General features: G+C 46.5%; 2 protein-coding genes across 4 annotated transcripts in view; both read left to right on the forward strand.

Moving 5' to 3' along the window:
- Positions 1-15,529, forward strand: part of STK4 (serine/threonine kinase 4) — a 279,445-nt gene that overhangs the window by 233,917 nt on the left and 29,999 nt on the right. The gene's annotated exons all lie outside the window — the stretch shown is intronic.
- GHRH (growth hormone releasing hormone) lies at positions 117-13,040 on the forward strand. Of its 3 annotated transcripts, none has more exons than XM_057424643.1 (8): positions 117-234; positions 445-591; positions 8,876-8,975; positions 9,705-9,836; positions 10,702-10,806; positions 11,411-11,548; positions 11,870-11,966; positions 12,787-13,040. In XM_057424643.1, the coding sequence occupies exons 3-7, from the start codon at positions 8,896-8,898 to the stop codon at positions 11,931-11,933; spliced, it is 519 nt and encodes a 172-aa protein (XP_057280626.1). In that variant the 5' UTR covers positions 117-234; positions 445-591; positions 8,876-8,895; the 3' UTR covers positions 11,934-11,966; positions 12,787-13,040. The 3 variants fall into 3 exon arrangements, with proteins under 3 accessions (XP_057280626.1, XP_057280625.1, XP_057280624.1); XM_057424642.1 differs by having other exon boundaries at positions 202-322; XM_057424641.1 differs by lacking the exons at positions 117-234; positions 445-591 and adding an exon at positions 6,201-6,337.

Raw genomic sequence — 15,529 nt, forward strand, 5'->3', positions numbered from 1 at the left:
TGATGTGCTCCCTTGAAGCGCTCTGGCAGTAATAATTAAGCCACACGCTTCTGGCTTTGCTTTTGGCCAGGGATTTAGTTTGTTTTTAATATTCCGATTCAGTACCCAGCTCTGAAATGGAGATGTCTCGATAAGATGGAAAATTAGCTTGCGCTCTGTTTGGCTCGTTTGTGGTATTTAAAGAATGTGATTTGTTTTGCTCTTTTCCTAACCCTAAAGCGTCAGGAGTGCCAGGTTAGTTTTGCTGCAGAGCTTCACTATCAGAGAGCCTAAATACTCTGGGGAAAACCTAATCGGTTGCTTATCTACTGGAGGGAGTGAGGTATGGCATTTGAAATGAAAGGATTATCTAGGCTGTTACCAAGCATTTGAATTAAATGGGTATTAATGAAGCTATTTCAACGGTTTTGAGCAATTGGATTAAAAACCTTTCATCCTTTTTAGTGCAGAAGACTTTACAGACAACTGGAGAACGCACCCGGCTGCGAGCTGCAGAGGCCAGAGACACCTGGACAATGAAATTCTTCTAGCATAAAAAAACCTAAAGAGAAAATGACTCTTAAATAATTACCAGAGCTTTCACTGCCCCTGGTGAGCGGCTGCATGGGGTGAGGGCTGAATGCAGAGACTCAGGGAAGGTGGTCATTTCTGCCCTTTCCGCTCCCAAACACTGGCTGTTGAGGACACAAAGATACTGAATGTATTGTGAATGTCAGGAGAGATCCTCTCAGTATTAAATTCCTCCCAATACACTGAATTTGGTGGTGCTGCTGCCCACACACCTTCTCATGGGCTCCAATCCTCCCACTTTGATGTTTGCCCACCAAGGGGAAAATACACACTTGGGTTGCAACTGATCCGGTACATTTCCTTCATTCTCCTCCTCTCCCCCAACAGAAACAGCACTACTTACTCTAAGTACGAAGAGGTAAGTGAGGCTTGCAGATCTGATGCAGCTCCTGCCCATTCCCTCTGCTGCTATCCCGCCCCTGAGGCTGTGGAATCCAGCAACACCAGCTCTGCTCAGGAGACACTCACCCTTCCGACCGCAAGCAGGTGGTGCCATTAGCCCGCTACAGCTGCCTGTCACCAGCACCTCACTGCCCCATTCCATTCAGCTGACTGGGGAATGATTAAAAAGGAAGCTATTTATATATATATAGACATATATAAAATAGAAGATATTTTTCCAAAGCCCACGAGATGTGAGTGGGTTTCAAAGCTCAAATTGATTCAACAAGCAGAAATGTCCATTTTGTCAGCACTCAATTCTAAGCAGAGACAGAGCTCAGGCATGAAGTGTTTCTCCACATCCAAATCATCCTTAGCTTTTTTAGTTCTTCCTACAGTTCTCCTTTCATTTGCACTGCAGTGTTTCCTGCATGTCTTTGCAGTGAGACCTATTTGTTACCATTCCTTAAACGTGTACACCACATCCTCATGCACCACTCTTTTCATCCTCAGGTTGCATTTTATTCAGCCAGGAAAAAATTAATTACAACTGCTTTCACTTTTCAGCCCTTACTGGAAACGTGGACTTCCTCATTCCCTCTCCATAACCAACATTTTACTTTCTTGGTACCAGTAAAACATCTCATTAAATTCTATGTTTTATCAGCTTTCAAATTGCTTTCCTAAGATGAGCAGTAACAGCAGCATTTGGATTCTGACTGGAAACCAAGTGACAGAAAACACACAGACCAACACCCAGGTGGGAAGTGGTGGTGCTGGGCCAGTCACTACAGCCCTTTGAGCAGAGAGTGGGTGTTCATAGACCCTGCCTTAACTCTGCTTCTCCATCCCAAAGGTCTCAGTGTTAGGACTGAGGCTGGCTCTCTCTGGCTGTAATGTGCTGTGTGTAACCTTCTAGCTCCTTTCCTAACTGAAATGAGAGTGGTAAGACCAAAGAAAAGCTCCTTAATTACTGAGATTCACTTCTGGCATCTGAGCTCGGGCAGCTGGGTTTGGAAGAGGAAGGAGGTGGTATGTAGAGAGCCAGAAATTCAGGAACCAGTAACTCTTGAGCCTACAGCTGAGTGTCACATGCTGATGTCTGGCTGAAAGTCTTGGCACTTCATTTGGGTGATGCTGAAACGCTCCAGCAGCTCTGCTAGGAAATAAACAGCACCAGACAGGTACGAGCTCTATCAATGGATCTCACCCACAGAGCTCCTCAGCCTCCTGACAGATACACACCTCGTAGGCTGGTGCTATTTGTTCCATTGTACTCTCAGTGCTACATAAACGTTTGAAGATGAAGTAGGCTTTTCAAGCAGGCTTTAAGCACTATGAGACAGTCCTTTCTAACAGCACTTCTTGCACATTTTATATTACTGATTTTGCCTATTTCAAATCTGATCCCATGCTTCCCACTCATCCAGAGGGACTCCCTACTTGAGATTATTTTGATAAATGTTCGTATTCAGCTTCCTACCAATCCGAATTCCTCAAGGGAAAAGTCTCACCTGGAAATCTACTGGTCTTCAAAGGGTTGAGTCAGGAGCATCTGAAGATCCAAATCCCCATACTTTATCCTGCCAAGGTGAAGAAACCAAGTCTTATATGGTTTCTTAACAGCAAGTCTCACCTGCTGGGTTTAAATTTTGGGTTCTCTGCTTTTTCCTTAGAAGAAATTGGCAACATGGGACAAATCCTGTCTTTCTCATTTTATATTTCCAAAGAAATCATGGAATCAGAGACTGGTTTGAGTTGGAAGGGGCCTTAAAGTTCATCCAGTTCCGAACTCCTGCCACAGGCAGGGACACCTTGCACTAGACCAGGCTGCTCCAAGCCCTGTCCAACCTTGTCCTTGAACACTGCCAAGGATGGGGCAAAAGTGATTGCAAACCTAGGAATGGAAGCTCCTGTGTATGCACTGGTAATGGACCATGTAATCAAATGATTGATGATGAACTTATTTATGCCTTAGTTCTGCCACTTGGGATATTAGAACCAAATAAGATGGCAAATCTAGGCAAAAGTGTAACTTCTAAGGCAGCTCTGTTTAATTTACCACTAAGCATTTGCGGTAAGTTAGTCACCACTACATCTCTCACATAAAGAAAACCAGAGAGAACAGCTCTGTGGGGCTCTATCAGGAGTGGTGGAGATTAGAGAAGCTGGGGACCAACAGCCACCATCTGTGCCATTTTGGGGAAGTGCAGAAAAGCTTTTGATAGCTGAGAATATGGGATAGGTTTTTTGCCAATTGATGGTTTACTTTTTACTGTCGTTAGTTCTATCTCACAAAGTAAGCAGCACCATTTCACATCCTGCTCATCTTATCTGAAGCACTACGTTCTGCACCTGGAATAGACAGGGGCCGTTTTTTAAATCATGGCATGAGGACCGGAGGAGGTAAAGCTAAGAGGAAATCAATATCTGGGAAATTCTGCAGGATCCTAACACTGTTCTTTGTCAGCAAAGGATTGACACTGAAATAAAAGGAGCTGGTGTGCGCTTCACCCAAGGACCCTACAGATGTTAGGTCTGAATGGATGTGTGATCCAGCAGCAGAAGGTACCTATGGCAGCTTGTACCTGGCTGTAGACTTCACTGGGCTTGCACCCAGTGAGGACTTGGATTTAGAGGGCAAACAGACAGTTATCCACTGTGTGATGCTAACCTGGGAGGTAATTTGAGTTACATACCTGTGTTTGGGGAGCCAGTGGATGCTACCAAAACCAGCTGTGGTAGGGACCATGAGAACCAAAACCATAGCTGCCAGCTCAAATACACACTGCAACATGAATGGATGGATGCAAAACCAGATACAAACAGCACTGGATCCTATCACAATCTGTAGCACCTTCATGCAGAGACATCAGCAGCCAGAGCACCCACTGTGGGACTCAAGCAGAGGCTGAATACTGGCAGTAATGGTGATCACAGCAGTTTCTGCTGCAGCAGAAGTAGCCTCACTAACCAGAGGGAGAGCTCATGGTATCTGCTGGAGGAGCTCCACAAATGACCCTTCTGGGTCCTGGGAAGATACAGAGGTTCTGCCTGAAGCTGGGACAGGAAATCCCGGGAACAGAAGAGCTGCTCTATTTATGCTATTTCAGGACTCCTAAGCTGGATACACCCGACAGAGCCTGGAGGGGTTTTAGACATTTCTGCTGCCCCCTGCAATTAAATCAGAAGTCATAAAGAGGGCTTGTTGTGTGAGTCTTGCTGGGTGCAGCTGTGCACGACAGGAGCCCAGCCCAGGCAGCACAAGGAAACCCCTAGCATGATGGAGTTTTATATAGCCTTCTTTGAAAGCAGCTCATTTGAGATATGAATGTGGATCACAGCCCTCCTAATCCAAGCTGGGCAGCAGGCAGCTATAAACAAGTCCATTACAGACTGATTCTCCTTGATCTAACAGATATTGCCCAGTATCTCACAGCAGCTTTGTGTAAGGCCAGGCACAGAGAGAATCAGCTCAAAACCATGCTATAGGATAATACCTTGAAATAGTGTTGTCTCTCAACTGGTTTAACAACATGGTCTGATTCATCTGTTCAGCCAGTGTAGCACCAAGACAGTGGAAGAAAAATAACTCATGCTGAAAAACTGGTGCAGCCAACCTCACACATGAGAGAACATGAACAGACTGCTTCCAAAAAGCAGTCTGCAGAGACAAGAGCAAAGCTGTGTGCACCAGAACAGGGATTCTGGAAAACCACTTCTGTGCTACCCAGAAATCCCCTTCTCCAGTGCTCATGAGTAGATGATACACCTGCTATACCTGCCGAATTTGCACGGTAGATCCTCTCCCCATGAACAGGCTGGTGGAGGAAGGCAGTAGTTCTTGCTTCTCTTCCCATTATTGTTTTGTTTAATTCCACTAGAAGGACCCTGACTCAGTTCAGGGTCAGCTCGAGCTCCTGCTTTGGTCCATTCAATCTTTTTTCATGTTTCCTCTGCAAAGTGGTCTGGTCCTGACTTGTTACCAAAGGGAACATGAGCCCTTGCAGCACCCAGCGGGGAGAGCCCAAAGGCATTGGTGCACAACTGTTACTTAACACCAGAGTCACCTGGCGTGCTGAGCTCACTCCAGCCTTTCCAACTGTTGGGTTATTGCTTACTGAGAGCCCATGGTTTGGAAGGAGGATGTTGCTGCACTAAGGAGTGAGCCATAATCCCAGTGCTGATTTTTCACCTCGGCAAGCAGCAAAGGGGCAATGGCAGAGGGTTAGAGCAGCGCTGAATGCTTCTGCTTCCCTGCACACACAGGCACCCATGTGCACACCAGAAGCACCATCCTTCCCTACAGCCCATCTCTGCCACTGATAGTTGTGATGAGTGCTCTGGTGCAAGGTGAAGGTATGACAGGCATGCATATGAAGGCAGATACGAGTCAGCTCACCTGCTGAAACTTCTTCCCAGCGTCGAGTCACACAAGCCCCGAGACAGGAAGGTCTGGGTCCCCATCAATTCTGGGCCTTATAAAGCTGCTATGAAAAATATGGCAGGTGGAGCTCATGCTGGCATCTCATTTTTCACTCTTCTGAAATGTCCTGGTCTTCTTGGCACCATGGCTATGTGTTCTTTTTAATGGGGCTTTCACAGACCTTGTTCCAGGACTGAAAACAGCCGCCAGCACATGTGGCACCCCAGGGAAGACCCCTGCCTTTTCCCAGAGCACATGGAGAGAGCAGGGTTCTCCAGCTGCTCTGTGAGCTTGATGTGAAGCTGTGATGTTTGTGAGGGACTGAAGCATGAACTGCCCCGCTAATGCTGCAGGTGCGAGTAACAAAGGAGAAGGAGGAAAAGGCTGATAATCAAAGAAAAAGAAGACAGCAAAAAGATAAGCCCTCCTGAGTAGGCAGTGTGAGAAAGTATTAATGGTTAACTCACTGTCATTGTGGAATAAAGCGAAAAAATGCAATTGCTAAGGGAAAGAGAAGTTTACCTTGCAAAGCAAGTTTGCCATTCACTCCACCAGATTATTGTTGTTATTTGCTCTTCACCCTTTGAATGCTAAAGCATTCAAATGACCCCTAACGACAGACAATACCCTCTGCCCACAACCTCCCTGCCTGTCTCTCTGCACACACACAGAAAGAGGATGCTAAACACGGCATGGAAATGCAGAAGGATAATTGATTCTCTGACGTGTAGAAGCCCACAGGACTCCTGAGGGAGCACAGGTATAAAAGGAGGAGATGCACCTCGCTGGCAGCCAGAGGACAGCTGGGGGAGATCCAAGTGTCCTCCTTGCTCAGCACGTGTCCGGTCCCCAAGACCCCGCGGGGCTCACGGAGGCAGCTCTAGAGAAGAAGTTGTATTTGCAACAGGGGAAGGAAGCATCCGGGCAGGAGCCGATCGAGGAAGCGCCTGCTTTCTAAGGGTAAGCGTGAGCCTCTGTACGTGCATGTAACAAGATAATGGCTATATGGAAATTGGAGACAGTTAAATTACACTGAAATGCAACCAAATTAGCATCAGTAATCAGCTTTGGCAGGTACAACAGCCTTTGTATCATGCAAGACTTCTTTGTAACAAGTTACAGAACGAAACAATAATTGAACTATAGGATAAATGCAAACAAATAGAATTATAATATAGATGAGCCTTGTAAAAACATGTTAGATGCTCACTGGCTGTAGCACAGTTTTCCTCTTTTGCTATACAGGTGTGGGTTCCTTTTACCTTGGAAAACAAAGGGTGTTTTACTTACCTGCTGATAAAACTGTGTTTGAGCCAAACCAAAGTATGAGGAAAAACACAACAGTATTGTTGTAGGTAACGTGAGGCAGAGCAAGGCACTGAAAAGGATTTCTGCTTTTCTAATGTAGGATTTCATACTAGAAAAGTCTGGACTTTATAAAACAGCAGGCATGGTAAATGCTTCATTTCATCTACACAGTGGTATTTTTAAGAGTGATCAGGTAGGGTTTCAGAACCAGTAAGATATGTTATCCACCTCTCCGGCATCATTTCTACAATGCTGCTGTTAATGCTGCACAGGGTGGAATGAAGCTATTAGCTTTATCTGCTGGAATGGTGCGAAAAGCTCTTCATCTTAAGGGCAATTTATTTATTAATCATTTTTGCACATGCTGCCAGAATGGAAAGCAAGGTGTCCCTCACCTCAGGGGAACTGCGAAGGTGACAAGGCTTTGCAGAGCTTCCAAGTTGCAGGAGACACTTCAGTTCCCAGTGTCTCCTCTGCAATATGGGAAGGGGTTCAGGACCCTGATTTCAGACTCCTTCTCAAGGGAAAAAGGGGGACAGAAACACCCCAAAAGCTAGGATAAGAAGCAGACTGTAGTTAAGGGAGAGAAGACAAAACAAGACAGGAGGGAAAAGGCAAAGCCAGAAACAATTAAAAAGAAAAAAATCAAATAATAGAGAAAGAAAATCCAAAAAGATCTCAAAGGGACAAAAAAGCAGTTCTGGAGAAAACCCAGCATGCAAGCATGAGAAACCAGGTACAGAAAGTGGTAACTGGGGCTGTATCCTAGGAAATAAAAAGGGCTTGGTTTTCATTTACATGGATACTTCTCAGCTCACACAGCAGTTTTCCCGGGACTGATTAAATCTCCTGGTTGACACTGTCTATAGATGCAGGTGCCAGAATCTCCTGGTACCCCCCAACAGATTCTTTAGATCATCTCCTCTATGTGAAAAGATTGTATTTGGGATTTGTTTTGGAGCTATTTAGGGGAGAGCAGAGAAGCGGGATATCTTTTCAAGTTCAAATGAAAAAGAGGGCAAGCAGGAAAACTGCACTAAAACCAGAAGCTCTGTAGGTCTCTTAGACTCACTTCTTTTGCTTCTTCTGAGCATTCCTCAGCTGTCTGAGGCAGCCAGAGCAATTCCAAAACAGACCAGGTATGAGAGGAAGCCATGAGCAAACAAGAAGCTCTGTTGGAGCCAGGAGCAATGGTGCTGCTCCCAGGGGAACAGACGGGAAAGCTGCTGGTCCTATGGCTGACAGCACAAGCAGCAGGAACCAGGCTGAGAATGAGTTTGTGATAAGAAACCCCATTTCTTAGTGCAAAGCCTTTCCCCATGGTTGTCCCTGCACTTCTGACACTGCCACTAGTTCTGTTCTCTTCCATGGTACCAAGATCAGACCCACATGCAAGATCCCCAGTCCTTCCCCAGCCTTCCCCTCACTGTGTTATCTTACAGTCAGGAGAGTGGGCAGCTATGTCTGAGCAGGAGAAGAGAGCTCACTGCTGATGTTTTCCATCAGAAGGGGCCCCCTCCTACCACCACCATCAGTAAAACCCACTGCTTGGAAAGGCTGCTTGGGCAATTAGAAGCCCAATCAACCCCTTTCCATTCAGAAGCTGCTCTTTTTGAAATAAAGTATTGGTATACATTTGGAAGGTTGTTTTTCTTCTCTTACGGAGATCAAACATCTTTCTGCTCTTTTATTCTATAAAATAAGACAGAGAACAGTGAAACTTGGTATTTTAAAGATTCCTATCCACATTCTTAAAGAATCTTTTTTTGAGCAAAAAGATCAATCACTTTCAATGGAAACTCAGGAAGAGCATTCACTGAAATACCTTCCTCCTGTCCTTCGCTTCCAGAGACAAAAGCTCCTGAGGGTGTGTAGCCTCAGCCCACTGTCCTGAGTCATTCCCAGCCCCAGGACATGAAGCAGTGTCTATCAGAAGGCAGACAAACACAGCTCAATTCCATCTCACCTTCCACCAAAGCTGGTGCTCAGGGCTGCGTAGACACCTCACCAAGTGGTGCTGGGGGCTCCCCTCAACACAGCAGCAGATCAGCCCTCCTGAAGGGATGTGTTTTGTCCAGTCCCCCTCTCTACCCAAGCACAGTGACTAAAAGTTATTGGGGTTTGTCTGGCTAACCAAGCTCAGCACTTGGTCTCCCCTCACTGCCACTGACTGACTGCTCTGCATTTCAGGTGACTCCAAAGGGTGGAAGATGCTGGATAAAGCCACCCTGCTCCTGTTCCTGCATTTAGTCACATGCTCCATCTCCTCTCCTCTCTACCCAGCTCTCAGGTAAGCTGCTGAGGGTTTTGGCCACGCTGCTTCATCTCTGTGCAAAATAAGCACGTGCCAAATTAAGGTTGCCAGCACTTCAGATGAACTGTATGTGTGTTGGTGAAGCCTATTTCTTTGCCCTGGCTTAATTCTCTGGGTACACTACTAGCCTAGGGGTGGTTTCCAAAGGCAGTAGGCACCTGATGGAGTATTTCAGCCCAGCTGGTCTTAGAATTGAATGCTGGGTTCTGTAAAGGGAAACTGGCTATGTCCAGAGCAGGCAGCACCTCCAGCTCCATCACTGGCTACAGTCTGTGCCTGCAAGTCAGAACTGCAGATACTCTCATCCATGAACTCTGCAGCTGCTTAGTGTACTTCAATGTGTACAAATCAATGGAAGCACAAGGTCCTATAATGTGGATTTGCACATCTCATAGAAAATGCTTTAGCCTTGTGCAAAGCCATGGCATAACAATACTAGAACTGCTGGAATTCTGCTTGAGGGTGCTGGGAGCTCAGTGAAGAGGAAGTGTGTTTGAGGCAGCTCTATTAATCATCTTTTCACTGCTGAAATAGCTTCAGGACAGTTTGTAGTTGAGGAGAGTGACAAACACCCCTTGCACTACTGAGGAGATGGGCATGGCAAAAGCAGAAAGAAAAAGCGGAACAGGGAGCAGTGGTCGAGAAGACTGACCCCTGACTGGCTACGGAGCACATCTCACTGCACGCCTTGGGTTCCTTTTGCAGGTACAGTCCAGGGCTGGTTGCTGGCAAGGCCATGAACTTCCAGCTACAGCACAGCAGCCCATTGCAGAGCCATAACCCCTCAGCAGAGGAACAGGAGGAGGAGGGTTTATTAACAGACCCCACTAACAAAAGGTTTGTACCTCACGTCTCAGCCTTGCTGCAGCCAGAGTACACCAGTTATGATCTTCCCCCAGCCCAGGAGCAGGCCAGAAGGTTGCTTAGACCCACCAGCACCAAAGTCGAGGCTCCAGCTGAGCCCTGCAACTGCAGCAGGGTCCAATCCCTCACCATCACCAATGTCCAGCATCCTGCTGTCCCCCAGCAGCAGGTATGTACTGATGGGCCTGGTCACAGACCCAAGGCTCCTGCAGGGAACATAATATCCACCAAACCCTGGGAATCCATCTGCTGGTCATTAGAGCCTCTCCTTTCCACCCCTGCCAGGAGATGAAGGATGGTTATTTCTCTCTGAAGCACAGAGGACTCATTCTTACAAGTACAAGGCTACAGGCCAAGTAGCTTGTGCTCCCCTTAGCTGTGGATATTTAGGAATATCCCCAGGCTAGAGACCTGCTGGAGGTTCCTGTCACCGTGTCCCAGGCACAGCCCTCCCAGGAGGTAATGGTGCTGCTGCAGAGCATATAACGTCCAGCCCCAACTCTGCCCTCTCCCAGCTTGGGGTTCTCCTCCTCCTTTCCACTGCTTTTCTGACCTCACCTTTGGTTTTCAGGCACTTCTCCTTCCTTGTTTTATTGTAGATACTGATTAACAGACATTTTACTTTGTCTGCTGCCTCCATGTCAGAACTGAGCTCCCTCAAATCCTTTACCCTCCAACACTAACACAGTCCAATACCAAAAGGCATTTGGTGTGGTTACCTGTCCCTGACAGCAGCAGTGTTCCATCCAGTGCATTTTGTGCTGTGAACCACCCACTTCTCACCGGGAAGGTTTGTGGCTGGCTCAGAGAGCACAGCCTGTGCTTGTCTTTCCCCCAGGACGCAGCGCCACGCGGATGCCATATTCACTGACAACTACCGCAAGTTCCTGGGGCAGATTTCTGCCCGCAAGTTCTTACAGACCATCATTGGCAAACGCCTCGGGTAAGCCACAGCCCTTTGCTGTACTAGGGCTGACGTTCTATTATTACACCAGGCACTTTCTTTCATCCAGGTAGAAGAAATAGCCACCTTCTACTGCAACAGAAGCAAGCTCTCCTGCTGTTCCATACCCCAAAGGGCATCCTGCATCCCTGTGTCTCAGACCCCCTAATCACAACTACCATTAAGCAGCTTAATTAATCTTTTCCTCCAAGTCTAAAAGTGTCAGATTAGCTCAGAGCTCTACCATAATACCGACAAGTGATGATGGCTGCAAAAAATAGTTACAATGCTCATTCAGGAAAGAGGTATCCCTGGCCTTTTCTGAAGAAAGAAAACAGCCTCTCCACAATGATTTGGGGAGCTCTGGCTGGATAGATCAGTTCTTGCCACTAAAGAAGACAGCTAGTCACTTGAAAGCCAGCTCTGCTCCCTGTTCTAACACAGGAGCAAACAGAGCTGACAATTCCTTACTGAAATTAAGCATAATGGCCCCAGGCTCAGACCCAGCAGGTTTACTCACTGCGCTGCTCAGCGTGAGCCAACCTCTGAGTGAGGGATTAAGAAGCATCTTTGAAACAAAGGTGTTTCTCTCTTTGCATAACAGAAGCAGTGAGAGCAGCCCAGGAGAAGGGGTGCATGGATTCCTGACAAGGCGCCAGTCTGACAGCATCCTGATGGACAGTCGCTATCACCAGCACATGGTTCTCTTGGACTTCCTGGGAGCCATTCTGCAGAATCAGAGGTAGGTGGGAATCAGTTTGCTATCTGCTCACTGCAGGAATAGGACAAGGTCCTTACTGCTGTCTGGCTTCCAGATATAAAGCTGCTGGATTAATCTCATAAGTACACTCAGGGAAAGAATAAAGCTCTTACCTAACCCCATAACCCAGCCTTACATGGGCAAGTAGGGTGCAGACAGGAGCAGCCTGCCCTGAGCCAGCCTGCACCACATCACTGTGCTGTCTTCTCAAACCCATATTTCAGTAAAATACCAGTGGAAAGGCAACAAATTTCTCCCTCAATCCCAATTCTACCATCACTATCCCATTCTCTTCTTTCACAGGCCTCAGGACATCTCCAGCAGTCAGTTAGAAAGCTTTCCCAGCACCCTGGCTAAGCTCATGTAAATATTTCTCCCTTTTTCATCTCCCCATGCTCTGGTGAGTACTATTCCCTGCTCAATTCTGTACATAACACACTGCTGCTGCACTGCTCAAGCTGTTTGAAGCCTCCCCTTCAGAGACACCAACCCCCACTGCTGCCCATGAAAACAGGTGCTTGCTGCAATTTAAGGGGAGAAAACTCCCACTCAATTTTGTCAAGTACCTTAAGTCCTGTCACACTGAACAGACCACAAGTGTTGTGAAGCTGCATGTGGATGGGGGTAACAGGCTTGCAGCCTTGTAAAGCCATCTGAGCCTGTGTGCCCAAGTGTTTAAGCTGGCTAAAGGCAGACAAAAGCTTTCCCCCAGGAGCAGACTCTGCCTCTAGATCCCTGGGACACTTCAGGTTTTCCCTGCACTGAATAGGAGGGGAAGTCTTACTGTTTACTGTACCCTTCGCTCCTGAAAGTCACCACCTGAACCCTGAATTACACTGTAAACCCTGCCAGCCCTGGGGGGCTGAGAACTGGCAGACAGTCCAACCCTGGGGAAACCTTCACTCGTACAAACCTCAGTTGTTCTGATTGAAGCAACCTCATCTTACTTCTCTGTCCCACAGAAATTAAACCTGTCCAGTCAACAATACAAAGGGGCATGGAGAGACCTGTGTGCATACTGAAGGGGGCTGGGGGGGAGGAACTGTGCCTATGGATTCAGCTGGGAGAACATGGCCTTTCAGCATCTCTCTTGTGATGCTTCACTTGGTTACCTTTCCACAAATAAGGTCAGCCAGGACAAGCCTCCAAAGAAATAAAAGACTTCTGTGTGCGCTCACAAAGTTTCCTCATAATTCTCTTTTCCTCCTGCTTCTGTCTAGAATAACTCAGAGCTCTTGGGCCTGACTGTACAGTAACCTCCACAGCAAGGAAGACATTCCCAGGCGTGAGCAGCTCGAAACTGATGCATATGCTCCTCAGATCTGTTCAAAGGAACACAGTTCTGATGCATTGCTTCATTTACTTCAGTCTTTAGAGTCTCACTGCCCTCTCTAAATACTGGTCTGAGTACTGAGACAAAAACCCCACCTCCATGGCTTAACCTCGGGCTGCTTTACATACAAAACCTAAACCAACCAGTACACTTGTGATCCTGGGGACATGTTGTCTACTGATTAAGGTTTTCAAAGCACAAAGCAGAGCAAAATTTCTGCCAAGTCATCATTCTGTTTGAGGGCCTGATTAACGAAGCCACCCAAAGGCCCCTTTAGGCAACTTTGTACACTGATTGCAGCCTCCTCTAAATAGATGCTGATGGCACAACCACACGCAGCTTGGATCAGGGGGAGGCAAGACATGAATCCACATGTCTACCACCCATTAGAAACACCGCTGTGGGCTGCTACTGTCTGTCTCCTTGGCAGCAAAACTGAACTCTAAAATGCTCAGCTAAAGTTCCTGCTCAGCCTTGAGGTATCCAAACTGAAGCTACAGCTCTGCAAGAGTTAAAGGAGATCCCTGTGCATCAGATTGGGCTGGCACTGTTTTAATTTAATGTGTCAGCCAGTGGCTCTGAACACCACGGCAAGTTACAACTAAATGTTTATTAATCCAGTGCTCTCATGCAGCTCCTTCCTTCTCTGTCACCCCAATTCTGTTGTTTGTGTAATAATTATGTCTTCAGAAATGTAAATAACAACAGGATGGGGGCTGCTTTCCCCCCATTACCAAGAAATAAAAGTTGTTCTTAATAAACCTGTCCAACAGCAGGTGAAGATGGCTCTTTGTCTGTTGAAACCTCAGTTTCTTGGTTCTGAGCCCAGAATGGAAGATGTCACTGGAAGACAAGTGCCTGTGCTAATGAAGGCACGAGGTACAACACCAATACCTTCAGTCAGGTTGGAAAATGTGGCATGCAAATATATATTAAGGTCTCCGAAACCATCCCTCCTTGCACTCAACTCCTTGCTAGCATGCAGCAGAGACCAGCTTATTTTTCCTCAGGTGACCGTATTTTAGGATGGGAAGCTTCAGTACGCATGGGAATCAGTTCATACTTGCATCAAATCCCTACCACTTACATTGTCATGGTTCCGGTTGTACAATTCCAGCACTATGAAAGTATTACTAACTGCCCAGCAGGACTGGGAAACAAAAAGGGGATGCTGAGGGAGATCAGTGAAGCTGTGGCAGCAGCAAGAGCACCAGTGGGTAATCTGTTACCCCTCCACAGGCAGGCAGCTGTCAGTGAGACACAGGCCATCCTTCTGCTGCACATACAGCTGGGCAAAGAATGCACCAAAGTAAAAACAACCCCAGCAGGCTTGGCTCTGAATGTGGCTGTAAATTTTGTGAAATGTATTCTATGATTCTAGTGTGTTCAGTAGCAGCTACCACACTTGAAGCCATTAGGACTTAACTTGCTCCAAGGAAAGGCATCATGAAAAAAAAAGCAGCTTCCTAAAGCAGTAAGTAAATGTGGTAGCAACCAGTCAAAGTTCTGTTAAGCGGCAGCAAAGCTGTATGCAAACACTGGATTGGATACTCCCAATGAAATCAAAAGATCTGTCAAAACCACTCTGGAGAGACCTAAGTTTGCATGATAAACAGCTGCATGAGTGCAGCTATTTAGGTATAAAAAGGACTCATTTGAGCGTGCATCAAAATGAGGAGACAAATGCTCAAACTCTGGGAGATTAAATATAAAAGCAAATAAAGCAAACCAGAAAATGTCTTGAGGAATAAAAGGCCAGAAGAATAAAAACCACCTTCCCTAACGCAGAGCCAAGGAGGCAGAAAAATCAATAGCAACACATACAGCTTAGAAAAGACACATCACATCTGTGCTCACCTTGACTAATGTACCAGAGCTCTACAGGCCCAGGGAAAGAACTGTCCTAGCACCAAGCATCAGTGGAAAAACTTAACAACAAAGTGGGCAGAAACAAAATATGAGGCTCAAATATGCTCACTACGGTGAAAAGGAACTCCACAGTAAAACACCGTAAATAGTAGCTTAACTATTTCTTGCTTAAATCCATTAATCCCACAGGACTTGAATGGAACATTGGAGATCAGGTTTTGAAGGAGTGCAGAGGAATTTATTAAACCTCTTTGTCATCCTGTGTAACATTTACAATGAGCAAACAGATAGGAACTATCACAAAGAAGAGAAACAGTGAGCTAAGCGTGAACAACTGCAGCAGGGAAGAGCCAAGATGGCTTTTACAGAGCAGCCAGGCCTCACACGTGAAGTTTGTTGAGGGATTCAGCTCCACACCTTTATCCACATGCCTGCTGGTTGATAAATTTTCCTGAATCTCCAAAAGCCATTTGATAAAGTTCCTTTGCCAAAAGGCCTTTAAAGAAACTGGTCTGACATGGGACAAAGAGGCAGGGAGGAAGTAACTGTCAAGTTTCCTATGTGTTTCCCAAGTTGCTCATGAGGAGATTTTGGGCTTTGGCTATCTCTATTGGCATGTCCTTCAATAAAGCCCAAGTGTGCTGCCTGAACACTTCTTAGTAGTCTTGAAGGTAATTACTATTACCTTCAAGAAATTAGAGCTTGAGTAACTCAAACGTGGCCACATGGCAACCAGCAGACTTCTGGCAGGCATTGTTTCA

This window comes from Pezoporus wallicus, unplaced genomic scaffold, assembly GCF_028554395.1.
Source record: "Pezoporus wallicus isolate ANWC-B61680 ecotype Strahan unplaced genomic scaffold, APGP_CSIRO_Pwel_v1 contig_11996, whole genome shotgun sequence".
Taxonomy (NCBI): Eukaryota; Metazoa; Chordata; class Aves; order Psittaciformes; family Psittacidae; genus Pezoporus; species Pezoporus wallicus.